Source organism: Sapajus apella, unplaced genomic scaffold, assembly GCF_009761245.1.
Source record: "Sapajus apella isolate SASKATOON/1434 unplaced genomic scaffold, GSC_monkey_1.0 scaffold106, whole genome shotgun sequence".
NCBI lineage: Eukaryota > Metazoa > Chordata > Mammalia > Primates > Cebidae > Sapajus > Sapajus apella.
Genome location: NW_022437046.1, coordinates 672922 through 692712, shown reverse-complemented (window position 1 = coordinate 692712; position 19791 = coordinate 672922). Strand labels below are relative to the sequence as shown.

Here is a 19791-nt window from a genome sequence, read left to right as displayed (position 1 = left end):
TTTTTTTTTTTTTTTTTTTTTTAACAGATGGGTTTTCACCATGATGGCCAGGCTGGTCTTGAACTCCTGACCTCAGGTGATCCACCCACCTCGGCCTCCCAAAGTGCTAGGGTTACAGGTGTGAGCCACCGCACCCGGCCTATTTCCTTTCTTTTCTTTTGCTATAAAATGGTTCTGAAAGAAATGTCTTGAATGAGTGAGCAAGTGAGTACATTCAGTCCAAAGTACAAGTAGGTGTGCAGGAAAATAGTGCATACTTGTGGAAAGACTGGAGGAATACGTACTGGATGAGGAATGCTCCAGGGAAGAATTTCCTGTAACTTTGGTGATTTCTTTTTTTTTTTTTTGAGATGGAGTCTCGTTCCATCGCCCAGGCTGGAGTGCAGTGTCATGATCTCAGCTCACTGCCACCTCCGCTTACCAGGTTCAGGCGATTCTCCTGCCTCAGCCTCCTTAGTAGCTGAGACTACAGGTGCATGCCACCACACCCAGCTAATTTTTTGTATTTTTAGTAGAGATGGGGTTTCATTGTGTTGGCCAGGCTGGTCTCAAAATCCTAAGCTCAGGTGATCCACGTGCCTTGGCCTCCCAAAGTGTTGGGATTACAGGTATGAGCCACCCTGATTTCTAAAGATGTGTTTTTGGGTACTTTGGTAGGCAAGTGGCCCATGGCTCATCATTCCCAGGATTCCTGGCTGGGGAAGGACATCTTTGTGAAGCCCTGGGTTCCTTCCCACCCACTCCTACTCTGTCTAAATTCTAATGACACTCCTTTGGGTTATCATCATCTTCCTTCTTCCATTCTAAAGTCAGGGAGTTCAGTGCATGCTTACAAACCCTTTTGGAGCCAAGCCTTGTCCTGGACATCATGAGCCCTGAGATGTCCACAGCTCAACACTATCCTGGCTAAGAAAGACAGAGCTAAGGAAAGTCCAGCTTTGTCCTAGGAGCCCCAGTCTAGTACACATGACCTGAGAACTCACTGTATGCAGCTGTGAAGGATTAGTGCTTAGGAGGCAGACAGACCTGTAAGGACTGCAGAATCATGGAAGGATGAGACTTCTTTCCAGAGGAGCAGCAGAGTTGGAGTCAGAGCTAAGTTCAAGTTGTAGATCTGCTACTTTTTATATCTTGCCTAAGTTGTTTAACTCTTCGTGCCTCAATTCCTTGTCTATGACATGGGCACAATACTTTGTATTTTGTTTTGTTTTGATTTTTTGAGATGGAGTCTCACTCTGTCACCCAGGCTGGAGTGCAGTGGTGCAATCTTGGCTCACTGCAATCTCTGCTTCCCGGGTTCAAGCAATTCTCTTTCCTCAGCCTCCCAGGTAGCTGGGATTACAGGTTTCTGCCACCATGCCTGGCTAATTTTTGTGTTTTTAGTAGAGACGGGTTTTCACCATGTTGGCCGGGCTGGTCTTGAACTCCTGACATTAATTAAGTGATCTGTCTGCCTCTGCCTCCTAAAGTGCTGGGATTACAGATGTGAGCCACCACTTCCAGCCAATACTTTGTATTTTGTAAAGTGGTTGTGAAGATCAAAAAGGTAATGGAATTTGAAAAGAACTGGGCACAGGATTGGTCCATAGTAAGCACTCAGTAAATGTCCATTCCCTTCTTTTCCTGTGACTTGGTAAGGAAGGGTGAGGTTTGTAAATCCATTTAATTGGATTTTTAGAATTCCTGTGAGAATACTTTTGGCTTTTAAAGAGAGCATTTAGTCTAATGCATTTAATGAATTTACTGATATATTCAGATTTTTTTTTTTTTTTTTGAGATGGAGTCTTGCTCTGTCGTCCAGGCTAGAGTGCAGTGGCGTGATCTCGACTCACTGCAGCCTCCGCCTCCTGGGTTCAAGCAATTCTCGTGCCTCAGCCTTCCTAGTAGTTGGGACTACAGACGTGTGTCACCACACCTGGCTAACTTTTGCATTTTTAGTAGAGACAAGGTTTTATCATGTTGGTCAGGCTGGTCTCAAACTCCAGACCTCAGGTGATCTGCCCACCTCAGCCTCCCGAAGTTTTGGGGTTACAGGTGTGAGCCACCTCACCTGGCCCAATTTTCCTACTATACCAGTTTGAAAATTAAATTCTCTTTTTCTATTAGTATTATTTTAGTGATCTCCCTAGCGATTACCATGTGCATTCTTTTTTTTTCTTTTTTTGAGACAGAGTCTTGCCCTATTGCCCAGGCTGGAGTGTACTGGTGCCATCTCAGCTCACTGCAACCTCCACCTCCTGGGTTCAAGCAATTTGCCTGCCTCAGCCACCCTAGCAGCTCAGACTACAGGCACCCACCACCATGACCAGCTAATTTTTGTATTTTTTAGTAGAGACGAAGTTTCACCATATTGGCCAGGCTGATCTCGAACCCCTGACCTTGTGATCTGCCCACTTTGGCCTCCCAAAGTGCTGGGATTACAGGATAAGCCACCGTGCCCAGCCAGCCACATGCATTCTTTTTTTTTTTTTTTTTGTTACGGAGTTTTTTTCTTGTTTCCCAGGCTGGAGTGCAATGGCGCAATCTCGGCTCACCGCAACCTCCGCCTCCTGAGTTCAGGCAATTCTCCTGCCTCAGCCTCCTGAGTAGCTGGAATTACAGGCACACGCCACCATGCCCAGCTAATTTTTTGTAGTTTTAGTAGAGATGGGGTTTCATCATGTTGACCAGGATGGTCTCGATCTCTTGACCTTGTGATCCACCCGCCTCGGCCTCCCAAAGTGCAGGGATTACAGGCTTGAGCCACCGCGCCCGGCTACATGCATTCTTAACTTACCAAAGTGTCCTGCTAATAAATACCTTTACAGGAAGGATAGTTTCCTGAGATGAAGACAGGAAGAGAGAACATTCCAGGCTAGATGAACGGAGAAACAAGCAGATGAACAGGGGAAGATTTAATTGCTATTTGAGTCAGAGTGGTGCTAGAGCAAGATGAGTGAGCTGGGAGTGGGTGGTTTAAAACCATCCAGGAAGGATGTCTTGGTCATGAAAAAGATCTTTGAGAAGAACAGGAATAACTCCTCCTCAACCCAGGAAAAGCAGTGATTTTCCTGAAACTTCCCAGGAGGCAGTGGCAGAGTTTGGTCTGAAGCTAGATGTCTTTAGCAGTCTATATCCCTGCCTCTACACCTACCCTAGCCATGCTCACTCTGTCCCCTTTCTAGGAATTCCTCAATCTCTGCTCACCTAACTAAATACCGCCCATTCTTCAAAACCTAGTTCCATTAAATCAATCCAACACATATTTTCTTTTTATCTTGGTATTTTTTATTTTTATTTTGTTATTATTATTATTATTTTTGAGATGGAGTCTTGCTGTGTCGCCCAGCTGGAGTACAGTGGTGCAATCTCGGCTCTCTGCAACCTCTACCGCCTGGGTTCAAGAAATTCCCCTCTCTCAGCCTCCCGAATAGCTGGGACTACAGAATTAAAGAATTAGTCTAAATAATTAGAGCACCTCAAGGTTTGGGCATTGGGGGTGGTCTAGAGGCAGGGAGGGGGACCCAGCCTTAGGGAATGATACTTAAGGCCAAGGGAACAGACAAGGTGTTAAGAGAGGGAACAATGGCCAGGAGCAGACACCCCTGGTTTGGGGCTAGACAAAGAGGATGATATGAAGCCCTGAAGCAGAAAACCTGAATCTAGTTGCCAAAATTAGAGGGAAGTGGTACTTTTTGCAAAGTTTTACTGATCCATTTGCCCTGGACCTTAAAGAGCAGGATAGGGGAGAATTCAAAATCAAGAAAAATAATTTTTAGAATAAGACACACACTGTGTACACATTCTCTCCAGACTTCAGAGCCCCTCAGAGTGCAACTGAGGTATCTCTGGGTTCTCCATCATTGCTTCACCTGAGGCCTGTCACAGAGAGGGCCTAGGCTGGGTGAATGAACAAAAGTGAATGCATGAAAAAGAGCTCTGGCAAATTAATCAACAAATACTAAGTGGCATTAACAGCATATAGTGGATTATGGGAATTATTTCAGGAATGAGACTTGAGTCCTGGTTCTGACATTTATTATCTGTGTAAGTAGGTAACTTGGTTTCCCTGTTTTCCATTGGCAAAATGAGGATATTAATAGTATCTACTGGTGGGTGTGGTGGCTCATGCCTGTAATCTCAGCATTTTGGGAGGCTGAAGTGGATGGATCACCGAATTCAAGACCAGCCTGACCAACATGGTTAAACCCTGTTTGTACTACAAATACAAAAATTATCTGGGCATAGTGGCATGCACCTGTAGTCCCAGCTACTCAGGAGACTGAGACAGGAGAATTGCTTGAACTCAGGAGGCCGAGGTTGCAATGAGCCGAGATCACAGCACTGCACTTCAGCCGGGGTGACAGAGCAAGACTCCGTCTCAATAAATAAATAAACAAATAAACAAATAAATAAAAGTACCTCGCAGGGTTTTTATGAGGATGAAATAAATGAGATAACATGAAAAGTAACAGTGCCTGGGACATACTGGGTGCTGAGAATGTGTTATTGCTGTGAGGATTAAAGTGGGAAAGTGCGATGGTAGCTATGGCTAGCTTAGAGGCTCTCCACCTGCTGCAGGTGCTCTGACAGCCCCACAGTGTGCTTGCAGAAGGGATTCTTGATCCCTTCACCCTCCTTCCCTGTTGAGGTAGGATTGTCTTTGCAAAGGGAACCAAGGGTCCCCCTCTAGTTGTTTTATGGGTCAGTCAGGGTCAGGGTACGGAGGGAACTCTAGCAGCTGGTTTTTGGAGATCGATCCTCTCTCATTGTGGCGAGACCCAAGGCTGGTGGCTGGAGATCCTCTTTCTGCCTTATGTGGAACAGACAGGGCGCCCTCTCCTGATCAAAGGCGGGAACAGCACTAGGTCAGAGTTTCTGGGATGGGCCTCACCGGGTCTCGCTGCCTGCAAAGGTGCTCTTCCCATTGCTGAAATGTCCCCAACCGTCCTGGCAAGCAAAGTCTAGGGGAAAGCTGGGAGGAAACTGGCTTAATGTTTTAGAAGGGCGAGGCTGGATAATTCGGTTAGAATGGAGGTGCGGGGCAGGAGAGACGGGCGGATGAGAAAGAGAAATCGAGCCCCTATTGAATTAATTTTGTGTTCTTTCAACAGGTGATGGAACGCAGCTGAGAGGTAAGGCGACAAGGAGGCCTATCCAACATGCTAAACCCAGGTGTCCAGAGCCCTTCCTGCTGCCCTCACACAGCCGAAATTATTGGGGGCAGACTCGGGCTATAGAGCATGGCTAGAGGACACGCCAGATTTAGGGGGAGAGCCGGGGGGTCGGGGGTCTCCAGAAGCGGGGAGGAGCCAGCGGAGGATCCGGGTGCAGTTTCCTCTCTAAGTTCCGCCCCGAGAGCGCCGGCCCCGCCCCCGCCGTTCGCGCTCCGACCAGCCCGCGGAGGCAGCCCTCGACCCCGGCCCTCCCGGGACCCCGGGTTCCGCCGGCAATCTCGTCACTGCCGCCTCGGTGAGTATGGGCGTGGGTGTGCTGGGCCGCCGCGTAGCCCCAGTCGGGGGAGCTTGGCCGCGCGGTCCGGCCTCTGCAGGGCTGGGCCCCATGCTCTGGGAGTCCTGGTGCCTGCCCTCCTATATTACACACTGTTTCGCGGGAACTGCTGCTGTTTGGACTTGGCCGAGCTGGCCCCGTTCTCCCTTGCCAGCCTGGGGCCGGGTGTGCAGGGGTTTATCTCTCTTTTTATTCCGTGGAGCCTCCTGGTCAGGAGTCCTAGGTGGGGAAGATGGGACCCCGGGAGTGGGAACCCCATCGACTAGTTTTGAATGGCAGCTCTGCCATTTATTAGCCTTGGCCTTGAGTAAGTGTTTTGAACCTCTCTGAGCCTCAGTTTCCTCATCTGTAAAATGGAAATATACAGGCTGTAGCACCTGCTTCATAGAATTACAGTGAGGATTAAAAGGGCCAATGTATATCAAGTACATAGCAGGGGGCCTGGTATTCCGTAGGTACTCAGTAAATGTGGATTCAGACTCGAGGCTGAGAAGATCTCTAGGGACTTTGGAGCTTAGGTAGCTCCAAAGCAATTTTCAGCTAAGTAGTACCTGTGAGGAAGGTAGAGCTGTCTGCAGGCTGAACAACTGCCCTTCAGCTCCACCCTGAGGTGTGGAGTAGAATGACCAAGTTGAAAGGACCTTAGAAGTAATCTGAACATTTGATTCTCATGTTGCAGAACTGTGGAAACAAATCCTGAGTGGTTAAATGGCTTGCCCAAGGTCACACAGCTAAATGGGAGGCCAGGCATACCTCCAAGCATTGGAACAGACTGTCCTTTGAAACTCCTCATCAACCCCTGATTTGGGCAGTGCCTCTTCATTCCCTGAAGATCTAGTCTTCAATTTGGGAATCCTAGTGGTTCCTGAGGGATCTAGAGCTGCAGCCTTCAGGGCGGGATGTTGGGAGGGAACACTAGTGCTACTGCAACTGCAGAGTCTGGGTTTGGGCTGAGTGAGGAAGATGTTCTCCGTCTAGAGCCTTAAGAGACTTAAGAGTCCATTTAGGGATGATCCAGGGAAGGTGTTTTTTTTGTTTTGTTTTGTTTTTCTGGGAGGGTCACCAGCTCCCTGGGGAGATCCTTATTACCCCAAAAAGGGAGAGAGGAACTTGAGCAATTGGAGTAGGCTGCTTGATCAGGCCTGGCAGCTGGAAGGAAATGGGTGAGAATGTAGAGGCGTAGCCACCTGGTGTGTTCTGGAATGCCAGGATGCCAACCTAACTGAGAAAAGGGCTCTTTTTGAGGGTGGAGCTAAAGGGGAGAGTCCTGTGGGAGGGGCCAGGAAGAGCTGGGACTTGATTTGACAAGGCCTTTGAGCCCAGAAGGGCATGTTCTTTATGTGTCTGGAGCCAGCCCTAGTTTAGCAACAATAAGCCAACGTTCCAGGGATGGCTTTCCCTCCCGCTCAGCATAGGGCTTTGAGGAAGAGCCTTTCTCTCACTGAGTGTCTTGATTTCTCTATCTTTACAATGGGAATAGGACTAATTGGCTTATCTATGTAGAATTTGTTTTTTCCTTTTTTTCACCTCCTGTGAACAGGTGCTTCTTCTGCTTCTCTCACTCTAGTCCAAACCAGACCTTTCTGTCTCAAACTCTGATCCAGAGAGGAAGGGGTCAAGGAAGGCCAGAGTTGCAGTGTGTAACTCTTCTGGGTCACATATGTATCTGCTTGCTCTGTGATCCTGAGCAGATTCCTGCCCCAACTTTCTCTTTTGTACGCTATGGGGATCTGGGCTAGGATTGTTGGTATACACTTAGTTATTATATAACTAATAAATATATTAGTTATATAATATATATATTAGTTATATATTATATAACTGACCATAGCTACCCTTATCTAAGGGAGAAATCACAGTCCTCAGGAACCCTCATCTGTTCACAGGAGGGTGGCAGACAGCCCCCTGGGCACTGGGAAGCTTCCAGAAGCTGACCAAGCAGCTCTTTCCAACAAACAGCAAGCCCAGGCTAGCACCAGACCTGATTCTGCAAAGCCTTTCACCCTCAGGGCACGTGAGGGAGCAGGCTGGGACAAGCAGGGAGCTCAGGGTTCTGTCAGCTTCCATGGAATCCCTGTTGCTGTGGGCTGTGGTGTAGGCATCCAGGGCACACAGAGCCTGGGAGGGGACTGAAGGTGCAGGAGGGCCCCGGGCCAGTGGGGAAGCAATAAAAAGCTGTTGAGAGGCCCTGCAGCCTGGAGGCTAGGCCTAAGGCCTCCTCCTGGGGGAGGAGATGGGCCATTTCATCCACTGGTAGGTTTTAGGCTGTTTTTTTTTTGAGACAGAGTTTCACTCTTGTTACCCAGGCTGGAGTGCAATGGCATGATCTCAGCTCACTACAACCTCCCCCTCCTGGATTCAAGCGATTCTCCTGCCTCAGCCTCCCAAGTAGCTGAGATTACAGGCACCTGCCACACACCTAGCTAATTTTTGTATTTTTAGTAGAGATGGGATTTCACCATGTTGGCCAGGCTGGTCTCCCAACTCCCGACCTCAGGTGATCCACCCATCTCAGCCTCCCAAAGTGCTGGGATTGCAGGGTTGAGCCACCATGTCGGCTTAGGGTTGGTTCTTGAAATAAGGAGAGACTAGTTAAAGCAGCTCCTGTAGTCCTAAGCCTGTCAAGCTAGGTAGAGAGGAGTGAGGAGAAGCTCTCCCAATCCATTCAAGCTTCATCCTAGCACAGATTTGGTTCATTGTCTTCCCTCTGAAATTGAGGTGTAATGTTGACTTGGGATTCTGAGTCAGTTTTCCTCATCCAGGGCAGAGCTATCCAAGTTTAGGTGACTTCCTCCTCAGACTCCCCACCCTATAGCATACAGCTCAGTTTAGGACTGAGCGCAAGGGCTGACTTCATCACTGAGTCCCAGCCTTGCTGCCTGGGGCCCTGACAGCATGCCACTCCGTCCCCAGGTCTGACAAGATGTACCAGGTCCCACTGCCACTGGACCGGGATGGGACCCTGGTACGGCTCCGCTTCACCCTGGTGGCCCTGGTCACGGTCTGCTGTCCACTTGTCGCCTTCCTCTTCTGCATCCTCTGGTCCCTGCTCTTCCACTTCAAGGAGACAACGGCCACACACTGTGGGGTAGGGCATGGGGACACTGATACCTCATATTCAGGCTGATCTGGATCTTCTTTAGATCTTGAATCTCTTTTAACAAGATTAGCCACCTCTCTATTGGGGCCCACATACGGGGCTTCTGGGGGGATGCCTGCAAATTGATATCTCAAGGGTTAGTCTCCCTCTGCCTTCTGGAGGCTGGAGTCACCGAAGTGGGCAGACCTAGAGCCAAATCCTTACTTTATAGAACAGCAGATTCTGGAACCCCAGGGTTTTCTGGGAAGTGGAGAGAGAAAAGGATTGGGCTATAGAGTATTTTGGATCTCTTAATGTAGCACTGTGCACTTGTGCCTGTCTCTGTGGGAATGTGATTCAGTATATGTGTGGGTGATTGTGAGGGGCATGGCAGTATATAATGGCTTTGAGTGGGGTATGTGTGTGAGAGATACTATATCTGTGCCTGTCTGCATGGAGATCTGATTGTGTACATGTGTACATGTCCTGGGGTGAGTCCCATGCCCTCTGAGGTTCCATAGATATCTGTGTACCCTCTGGACAGGGATACAGGGTGCTGGGCCAGAAAGAAAAATGTAAGATTACTTTCTCTAGGATATCAGAGTAAATGGGGTGGGACATGTGTCAAACTCTGTAGTGCTCCTAATTCATTGACTGACTCTGCATTACCTGAGACACAGAGACTCAGCCTCAGTTTCCTTATGTCTGAAATAGAATTAATTAGCTGGGCATGGTGGTGTGCATCTGTAGTCCTAGCTCCTCGGGAGCCTGAGGTGGGAGGATCGCTTGAGCCTAGAAGTCTGAGGCTGCAGTGAGCTGTAGTTGTCCCACTGCACTCCAGCCTCATGACAGAGTGAGACCCTCATCTCTAAAAAATAAAATAGAGTTGATACTTCCTGTCCTACTCCTTCCCAGGGCTAGTGTAGAGCTCTAGGTACAGGAAGGATGGGAAGGTAGTTTAGGGAAGATGAAGTGTGAGGAGCAGAAGGAGGAGGAGGAAGAGACTGTCAGGTTGGAAGGCAGGAAATGATCTTAGCCTAGGTGCTCTTGGTGAAGAAGAGGCAGATTCTACACATGGACCCTTGAGCTCCCTCAGAGTTCTGAAGGCCCCTAGCTAGCTGAATCCCCCCTTCCTATAAAGAGCATCTGCTTCAGAGAAATGGCTAGGACTAGCAGTGGGGTCTAGCTGCGATATGGGGTGGAGCCCCACTTTTTTTTTTTTTTTTTTTTTTTTGAGGAGTCACACTCTGTTGCCCAGGTTGGAGTGCAGTGGCATGATCTTGGCTCACTGCAACCTCCGCCTCCCGGGTTCAAGCAATTCTCCTGACTCAGCCTCCTGAGTAGCTGGGATTATAGGCATGCACCACCATACTCGGCTAATTTTTGTACTTTTAGTAGAGACGTGGTTTCACCATGTTATGAGGTGGGTGTCAAACTCCTGAACTCGTGATAGCCTGCCTCAGCCTCCCAAAGTGTTGGGATTATAGGTGTGAGCCACAGAGCCTGGCCCAAGGGTGGAGCCCCACTTCTTTTCTTTATGCGACTGGAAGTTTCCCTTCCTCCTCATTTGTCAGTGGGTAGACAGGGGTGTTGAGGTATGGACACCCAATCTGATGAGACCCAGGGCTGGGAGCTATCAGAAATGACAAAACCAGAAGAAAGGGGTGACTAGGTGATCTGAGGGGGAGGATTACCCTTTCCTGACCTAGTGTTTATCTCAGATAATGTATCAGATGTACCTGTTACCCTAGCCACTCCTGATCACCATGCAAAACCCTGCTCATCTAGCTCCAAAATGTCTCGATATCCTCCGTGGAGATAACTTAATCACTCCCTCCTCTGGGTGCTCACAATTCCCTATGTTATCTCTCTGTCACATCATATTTGTGTCTGTCTTTCCCACCAGATGAGGATCTCCTTGAGGAGACACTGCATTTGAGTGAGAAAGTATTTGGGTTTTTTTGTTTGTATTAGAGGCAGGGTCTCATTCTGTTGCCCAGGCCATAGTACAGTGGTGTGATCATAGCTCACTGCAGTCTCAAACTCCTGGGATCAATCAGTCTTCCTAACCTCAGCCTCCTGAGTAACTAGGACTGCAGGTGTGAGCCACCACACCCAGCTTGCCCGCCTCGGCCTCCCAAAGTGCTGGAATTACAGGCCTGAGCCACCGTGCCCAGCCAACACACCCAGCTTAATTAAAAAAGTTTTTTTGTGTGTGGAAATGGGGATTCACCATGTTGCCTAGGCTGGAGTGTAGTGGCATGATCATAGCTCACTGCAGCCTCAACCACCAGGGCACAAGTGATCCTCCTTCCTCAGCCTCCTGAGTAGCTAGTATTATAGGTGTGCACCACAATACCCAGCTAATTTTTGTGTATATGTGTGGAGACGGGGTCTCACACTGTTGCCCAGGCTGGTCTTGAACTCCTGACCTCAAGTGATCCTCCCACCTCGCCCTCTCAAAGCACTGGGATTATAGACGTGAGCCACTGTGCCTGGCCAGAAAGTGTTTGTTGAATAAATGATTAGGACTCCCTAGCCCAGTACCCTGGGGAAAGGAAGGCATGGTATAAGTCAATCATAGTCCAAGCAATATTATATTTGTATGGCATATGGAGTTAAACAGACTAGGCTATTTGTTCTGTCCCTTGTGGCTGACGCCGAGGGCTAATAGGATCAATAACCTATTAGCTAGGTTATTGCATACCTTGCATACCTATTATCTGTTCTTGGCATACCAGTTAGGGAATTAAGATATAGATAGTTGCTGGAGTACTTGGTCCCCCTGGAGCAGTACTAGGTCTGTGACCATGAGGGTATGTTGTCACCACTCCCTGGGACTACAGTGTTGATTCCACCTGGGAATGTTGTTTTTTTTTCAGATGGAGGTTTACTCTTGTTGCCCAGGCTGGAGTGCCATGGAGTGATCTTGGCTCACTGCAACCTCCGCCTCCCGGGTTCAAGCGATTCTCCTGCCTCAGCCTCCCGAATAGCAGAGATTATAGGCATGCGCCACCATGCCCTGCTGATTTTGTATTTTTATTAGAGACGGGGTTTCTCCATGTTGGTCAGACTGGTCTCAAACTCCTGACCTCAGGTGATCTGCTCGCCTCGACCTCCTAAAGTGTTGGGATTACAGGCTTGAGCCACTTCGCCTGGAAATTTTTATATTTGCTCTGAATTTCCCACTCAGAGTATCCCAGAAATGGCCAGCCCTAGGAATAAAAGAAGCAAGCTAATCTAACATATCTATAATTGATTACTTTGCCTCTGCTCACATATTCCCAGTGATGGGGAGCTTCCTTCCTCCCCAGGTAGCCTCTTCTAAGGAAGCTTAATAACTAATAATTAGCAAGCTTTTTTCTTTCTTTCTTTTTTTTTTTTGAGACAGAGTCTCACTATGTTGCCCAGGCTTGAGTGCAGTGGCATGATCTCGGCTCACTGTAACCTCTGCCTCCTGGGTTCAAGCAATTCTCCTGCCTCAGCCTCTCGAGTAGCTGTGATTACAGATACCAGCCACCATACCTGGCTAATTTTTATATTTTTAGTAGAGACGGGGTTTCACCACCTTGGCCAGGCTGGTCTCCAACTCCTGATCTCAGGTGATCCACCTGCCTCGGCCTCCCAAAGTGCTAGGATTAAAGGCATGAGCCACTGTGCCCAGCCTCCTTTTTTTTTTTTTTTCCCAAATAGAGATGGGGTCTCACCATGTTTCCCAGGCTGGTCTTGAACTCCTGAGCTAAAGCGATCCTCCTGTTTCAGCCTGCAGAGTACTAGGATTACAGGTTTGAGCCACTGTGCCTAGCCCAAGCTTTTTCTTTCTTTGTTTTTTTGTGAGACCCCTGTCTCGCTGTGTCACCCAGGCTGGAGTGCAGTGGTATGATCTTGGCTCACTGCAACCACTGCCTCCTGGGTTCAAGCCATTCTCATGCCTCAGTTTCCTGAGCTGCTGAGATTACAGGCATGCGCCACCACGCCCAGCTCATTTTTTAGTAGAGACGGAGTTTCACTATGTTGGCCAGGCTGAAGCTTTTTCTTTTTGTTTTTTTTCTTTTTTTGAGATGGAATCTTGCTCTGTTGCCCAGGCTAGAGTGAAGTTGTGCAGTCTTGGCTCACTGCAACCTCTGTCTCCTGGGTTCAAGTGATTCTCCTGCCTCGGCCTCCCGAGGAACTGGGAGTACAGGTTCCTGCCACTGCACTTGGCTAATTTTTGTATTTTTAGTAGAGACGGGGTCTTGGCCAGGCTGACATTGTGATCCACCCGCCTCGTCCTCCCAAAGTGTTGGGTTTATAGGCGTGAGCCACTGCACTGGGCCTGAAGCTTTTTCTTTTTTTCTTTTTTTTTTTTTTGAGATGGAGTTTCACTCTTGTTACCCAGGCTGGAGTGCAATGGCACGATCTCCGTTCACTGCAATCTCCGCCTCCTGGGTTCAAGCAGTTCTCCTGCCTCAGCCTTCTGAGTAGTTGCAACTACAGGCATGCGCCACCATGCCCAGCTAATTTTTGTATTTTTAGTAGAGACGGGGTTTCACCATGTTGACCAGGATGGTCTCGATCTCTTGACCTCGTGATCCACCCGCCTCGGCCTCCCAAAGTGCTGGGATTATTGGCGTGAGCCACTGTGCCCGGCCTCTTTTCTTTTCTTTTCTTTTTGAGACAGAGTCTCGCTCTTTCGCCAGGTGCTAGGCTGGAGTGCAGTGGCGCAATCTTGGCTCACTGCAACCTCTGCCTCCCAGCTTCAAACAATTCTGCGTCAGCCTCCTGAGTAGCTGGGACTACAGGTGCGCGCCACCACACCCAGCTAATTTTTGTATTTTAGTAAAGACAGAGTTTCACTATGTTGGCCAGGATGGTCTCGATCTCTTGACCTTGTGATCCACCCACCTCAGCCTCCCAAAGTGCTGGGATTACAGGCTTGAGCCACCGAGCCCGGCTGAAGCTTTTTCTTACAGTGAGTATGTGCTTACTTTCCAGTGAATCTCTGCCTTGGCCCTGGCTCTGCTTTGATAGCCATAGAACTATTCTCTTCTCGTGGCTTCAGGTCAGCCCTACAGAGACAAGGAGACAGTAACAAGGGCCCTTCAGTCTGTCTTAGGTAGTATAGCTCCAGTTTTTTCAGGCAACCTTGCCAGCACATGGTCTCCAGGCTTTTCCCTACCCTGAATGTGCCCTTGAACTTGACCCCATTGTTTACTATTCTCTGCTGGGCCTTGATTTGGGTATAGGACTCCAGGTGGCCTGGGCAGTACAGGCAAAAGCAGGATATTCATTCCTATTCCTGGCTGTTAGATTTCTGTTGATGCAGCTGGAGCTGCCATTAGCTGTTTCTGTACAGGTACAGGCTGAACACTGATATCTCATATTGAGGCTTGTCTAGGTCTCTTTTGGATCCTGATTCTATCATCATAGGATTTCATAGGATTTAGCCATTTCTCCAGTGAGGCCCAACAAGTCCTCTCAGTCCTGCTCTAACAAAAAAGGGCCAGATCCTTTTCCGCCTTCTCTCTTTCCCTTCCTGGAAACCTGCTTATATCCCTGGACACAACTCTTAAAAAGGTCCCTGCCCCCATCACTACCAAAGAAGCTATTGCCAGCTGACCTCAACCACTATCACTTCTTACCTTTGCAGAGTGTTCTAGGTTTTATTACATATGCTTGTTGATCCTGGGAAGGATGTGTGCCTGGGCAGGTATGGAGAACTGGGTACTGTGGGCGGGAGGGCAGGCCCTGAGGAGCAGGGGGTGGGACCCTCCAGTCTTAGAACAGTCCCAGTCTGGCTGCAGCCTTCAACCCAAACCCCGGATTCTTCAGCACAAGTGTGAGTGTTGCTTAGTGAGGCCCCCACCCCCACCCCATTCCTGGGTCTCCTTAGTGGAGGGAAGCCTGAGTCCCGAGGGTAGATTGGGTCCTAGGTCTTTTAATATTAAGCCATATCTGTCTGCCCCAGCTTGGTCCAGAGGGAAGCCTAGCTTGAGGGGTCATGGTGGTCAGGCAGTGGGGGTTGTTGGGGGAGTTGTCTGCCAGGAGGAGAAGGGAGTGGAAGAAGCTCAGTTTCCCATGTCTGGGTCTGACCTGGACAGAGGCCTCCTGGATCTGGCCCAGGACAGCAGGCTCAAACTCAGTGGATAAGGTTTCCATGACCCTCAGATTCCCCCAAACCTTGGATTGGGTGATACTGGTCTCCTCAGAGAGGGAGGAGATGGAGGTCTTCTCAGAGAGGGAGCAGATGGAGGTCTGAGCCTCCACAGGGACCCTGGGACTGTGGGTCCCTGTTGAGGATCAGGGCACTGTTGGCCTGAGGCTTGGATCATTCAGAGCCTGGGGGCAGGATGGCTGGCAGCCTGTGGCCCATTGAAATAGGTTCTGGGCACTCCCTCTGTTCCTAGTTGAACTTGGGTAAGGAGCAGGAATGTGGTCAGACAGGGTCAATGGGAGGGCTTTGGTCATACTGAGCCAACAGTCCTTTGTTAGTTGGCCTGAAAGAAGCCTTGACTTAGAACCTGAAGCTGTCAGGTGGCAAGAGGCCTTAGTCCTGGTGTTTGATCCTGTCATAGTTCTGGGCTTCAGTCTCCCCTTCTGTGGAATGGAAATAATAACCTTTTCTACCTCTGAACCTTCTTCTGAGTGGCTGTGAGAGTTGTGAGTGAGGTGGGCTCTAACAAAAAGAGCTCCCTGTGCAAGCCACCGGAAGCCTTTCTTTAGACTTTTTAAGAGATGGACCTGGAGTATCAGTGTGCCAAGGGGATTCCTAAGTGCTGACCCTGGCTGTCTCTGCTGCTTCTGTCCCATCTCCCTCTGATCCATCTCCTCTGTACTGTCTTCCTTTTTCCCTTACACCTTTTCTACCCTTTCTGCTCCGGCTCTTCCTTATACTCTGAGGAGCCATCTCTGGAAAAAGCCCCACTTTCCCAGGCCCAGGTATCCCACCAGGCCCCAAGTTATATCCCTCGTGCTGCTTAGGTCACTCCCTACAGGATGTTCTCTGCGGCCTCCCAGCCCTTGGACCCCGATGGGACCGTGTTCCGGCTTCGCTTCACAGCCATGGTCTGGTGGGTCATCACTTTTCCTGTGTTCGGCTTCTTCTTCTGCATCATCTGGTCCCTGGTGTTCCACTTTGAGTACACGGTGGCCACTGACTGTGGGGTGAGTGCCAGCTCCCCAGCCCCTGGGTCAGGGCCAGGTCAGGAGGTGGCAGTTAGGGTAGAATTAGAGAGTGGAGAGGAAGTAGAGGGTCAGAGAGGGGTAAAGGGACAAGGGGATGGGGGGAAGGGTCGGTAAGACGGAGTTGGGGAGAATTCATGGGGGAGATTCAGAGAGAATAGAATCACAGTCTTCCCCTAGTTAGAAGATGATGATAGAAATGCAAGGGATAGGCTGGGCAGGGTGGCTCATGCCTGTAATCCCAGCACCTTGGGAGGGTGAAGCCAGTGGATCACCTGAGCTCAGTTCGAGACCAGCTTGGGCAATGTGGTGAAACCCGTCTCTACAAAAAATGCAAACAAATTAGCTGGGTGCAGTGGCACGCCCCTGTAGTCCCAGCTACTTGGGAGGCTAAGGCAGGAGAATTGCTTGAGCCTGGGAGGTGGATGTTTCAGTGAGCTGAGATCATGCCACTGTACTCCAGCCTGGGTGACAGGAGTAAAACCCTGTTTTACAGCTGGGTACTATGGCTCACGCCTGTAATCCCAGCACTTTGGGAGGCTGAGGCAGGTGGATCACCTGAGGTCAGGAGTTCGAGACCAGCCTGGCCAACATGGCGAAACCCCGTCTCTACTAAAAAATATAAAAAAGTTAGCCAGGCATGGTGGTATGTGCCTGTAATCCCAGCTACTCCAGACGCTTGAACCTGGGAGAGGGAGGTTGGAGTGAGCCAAGATCACGTCAAAACAACAACAACAACAACAACAACAACAGTGCAAGGGAGTCGGGGGTTAGAAGGAGGTTATGGTGGAAAGGAAGGGATTGGAATGGGCAGGAGAGAGCGTAAGAGGAAGGAGGCAGATTGAAAAGGAAGCCAGGACTGAGGAGGTAAAATAAAGCCTGAATATGGGAGATGTAACAGGTGTTTTTGGCCCAGACTCAGGGACTGACCTTTGAGGATCCATTCTCAGCTCTGATCTGGATCTTCAAGCTTCGTTTTTCCTACTGGCAGCCCCAGGCCCCACAACCTGTGTCCACTCAGGGATCTGCCACCCAGAAACCTGGATCAGTCCACTAGACCTTTCCTGAGGGCCCAGGGGTAAAGATTATGTGCTCAGGGCATGGAATTAGATATGGACTTGCCCTTAATATCTCACTGCTACAAGAATCAGTCCTGAGACACAGACTATCACAACATAGTGATCTGGGATTCCTATTGTGATAAAAAAGAGTACAGTGACTGTGGGTTTCAGAGGAAGCACTTCCCCCAGCTTGGACATTGGGGATCACTTTCTTCCTGGAGGAGGGGACATTGTTGCTCTGGGGTAAAGAAGTGTCTTTGTGAATGCCAGGCTGACAACTTTTGATTTTATCCAGAGGGCAATTTTTATCAAGAGCTTTGGAAAGATTTTAGGCAGGAAAGGGACATGATCAGATTTGTGCTTTATGTATGTATGTATTTATTTAGAGGCAGGATCTCACTCTGTCGCCCAGGCTGGAGTACAGTGGTGTGATCTTGGCTCATTGCAGCCTTGACCTCTTGGGCTCAGGTGATTCCTCACCTCAGCCTCAGCCTCGGTTAGCTGGGACTACAGGTGCATGCCACCACGCCCGGCTAATTTTTGTATTTTTTGTAGAGATGGGGTTTTGCCATGTTGCGTCAGCTGGAGATTTGTGCTTTAGAAGACCATTCTGACTTCAGAGTAGAGAACAGCTTTAAGGGCAGGGGCAAGAGTAGGGTATAAGGAGGCTAGTGCAGTAGCTCATGCTACTAGGGAAACCAGAGCTAAGATGCAGACTGACTGTGAGGATAGAGAGGAGGGATGGAGTCTAGATAGGTGTAGAAAGTGGGGTTGACAGCAATTGGAGTTTTTATGCAGTTGGCACAAGGTGGGAGACAGTAGGGTAGCTAGAGAAGGCATCTATAATGTGGGGGGACTTTTACCTAAGGCCAAAGGAATGATTATCCTGTGAGGCTCTGTGAAAGGGAATGTTGGGGAACCCTATCTTTATACTATATGAGCTTCTGATCTGCTGTTCCATCAGAAAGTGCTTGTCTCCCCATCTCTCAGTACTCTTAACTCTGGGCTCATAGGAAGGTTTGAGGTAAACTGTGTACCTGGTTTCTCATAGCTCCTGATATTGCTTATTGCTGGTGTAGTAGGTGAGTAGGGAACTCGTGTGTTGGGGCTGGGGCTGGGGGGAGGAGTACATGTACCTGATTATGTGTATGTGTCTGTGTGCTTGTGTGTGTATGTGATGGAAGAGACAGTCCTTGCTCTTAGAATCCCACCCTCATCCCTAATCTGAGAGAAGCTCATGAAGACAGGACCAGCAGCCACAATGCCCTAACTCTTCCTCCTGAGGCCTTCCGCAAACTCCGTGTCATTTTTCCCCAGTACCCATTCCCAACAGTGGTCAGGATCCAGGGCCCTTGAATCCTTTCGGCTTTCTCAGTCAAGCTTTAGTTGCTGGTCCTGTTTTCCTTAAAGTAGCGGAGATTGGGGAGTTTTCAGAATGAATATTCCAGGAAGCAGAGGCAACACTCACACTAATCCAACTCAGAGTAACAGCAAGACAGAAAAATAAAGTAAGGAGAATTAGAGGCCTAAAAAGTGTCTGATGAAGATATGGTTCCTGCCTCTCACCCATAAGCAGACTTTCCCATGCTCTATGCCATGTAGCTCATAGCCTTTTTGCATTCTTTACAGAGAATTTTGTTTTCTGAAAGCCATCACTTATTGTACCTACTGCATGCCAGAGCAGATGTTTTACACACTTTATATTTAGAATTCATGTGGCTGGGCATGTTGGCTCACGCCTGTAATCTCAGCACTTTGGGAGGCCGAGGCAAGTGGATCACTTGAGGTCAGGAGTTCAAGACCAGCCTGGCCAACATGGTGGAACCCTGTCTTTACTAAAAATACAAAAATTAGCTGGGTGTAGTGGGGAGCGCCTCTAGTCCCAACTACTTGGGAGGCTGAGGCACGAAAATTGCTTGAACCTGAGAAGCAGAGGTTGCAGTGAGCCGAGATTACGCCACTGCACTCCAGCCTGGGTGACAAAGCAAGACCCTGTCTCAAATAATACATAAATAAATAAATAAATAAAATTCATAAACACCTTGCAAGGTAGGTGGTGTTATACCCATTTTACCAATGAGGAAATTGGAGCTCAGAGTGGTGAAGTGACATGCTCAAGGTCACCCAGCTAATAAAGGCAGAACTGGGATGCAGACCCAGCTTTGTGTAGTTCATGAGCTTCCATGCTGCCCCTTCACATTACTCAGAGTGAAATACCTGAGCCTGGTCTCAAGCTATGACATCTCAAGCTGTGGCTTTGAGAGCAGCATCTTCTCTCCTAGAGCTCTGTATTTAGCTTTCCCTGATAGCGTAGAGAGAATCCATCTTCTTTTTTGCGAAGGCTCTGAAGCCCCCTGCCCCAGGCCTACCTGTGCGCTGCCCTGTGCGCTGCCTGCAGCATTGCTCACCTTCTTAGCAGTCTAGCATCTCCACTGAAAGAAAGGAATGATGGTCCTTCAGAACTCCACTTCCAAAGACTGTCCCTCCGTAGTTAGAGCAAGGTCATTCCCTTGCCGGGTTGCTAGGCTCTGGCACTGCACTGGCCCTCGTTGGAGGTCTGCAAAAGTGCACAAAAAGTGTGGGCAATGGACTGGCCATTTCCACAGTTTTGGAATCTTAAAAATGCATATTCTGGCCTGGCGCTTGCCTGTAATCCCGGCACTTTGAGAGGTCAAGATAGGGGGATTGTTTGAGTCCAAGAGTTCTAGATCAGCCTGGGCAACATGGTGAAACCTTATCGCTACTTAAAAAAAAAAAAATACAAAAAATACAAAAAGCCAGGCATGGTGGTGGCTACTTAGGATGCTGAGGTGGGAGAATCCCTTGAGCCCAGGAAGTAGAGGCTGCAAGTGAGCTGAGATTGTGCTCCCGTACTTCAACCTGGAAAACTAAAGGGACACCCTCCCCAAAAAAAAAAAAAAAAAAAAAAATGCAGATTCTAGCCAGGTGAGGTGGCTCACACCTGTAGTTCAGCACTTGGGAGGCCAAGGCAGATGGATA

The 19791-nt window shown here is 49.0% G+C and overlaps 1 protein-coding gene across 16 annotated transcripts in view; it reads left to right on the top strand.

The window, feature by feature from the left end:
• PGAP2 (post-GPI attachment to proteins 2) overlaps nucleotides 1–19791 on the top strand; it is a 41021-nt gene that overhangs the window by 5390 nt on the left and 15840 nt on the right. For 3 of the 16 annotated variants that reach the window (XM_032258910.1, XM_032258904.1, XM_032258905.1), the window contains exons 2-3: nucleotides 5094–5451; nucleotides 8404–8578. In XM_032258910.1, coding sequence (XP_032114801.1) covers nucleotides 8414–8578 — 165 coding nt within the window. In that variant the 5' untranslated portion in view covers nucleotides 5094–5451; nucleotides 8404–8413. Of the gene's footprint in view, nucleotides 1–4385; nucleotides 4895–5093; nucleotides 5452–7307; nucleotides 7744–7947; nucleotides 8579–15529; nucleotides 15713–19791 lie in introns of those variants that run through there. The other 13 variants (XR_004262912.1, XM_032258902.1, XM_032258900.1 and 10 more) reach the window with 9 other exon arrangements.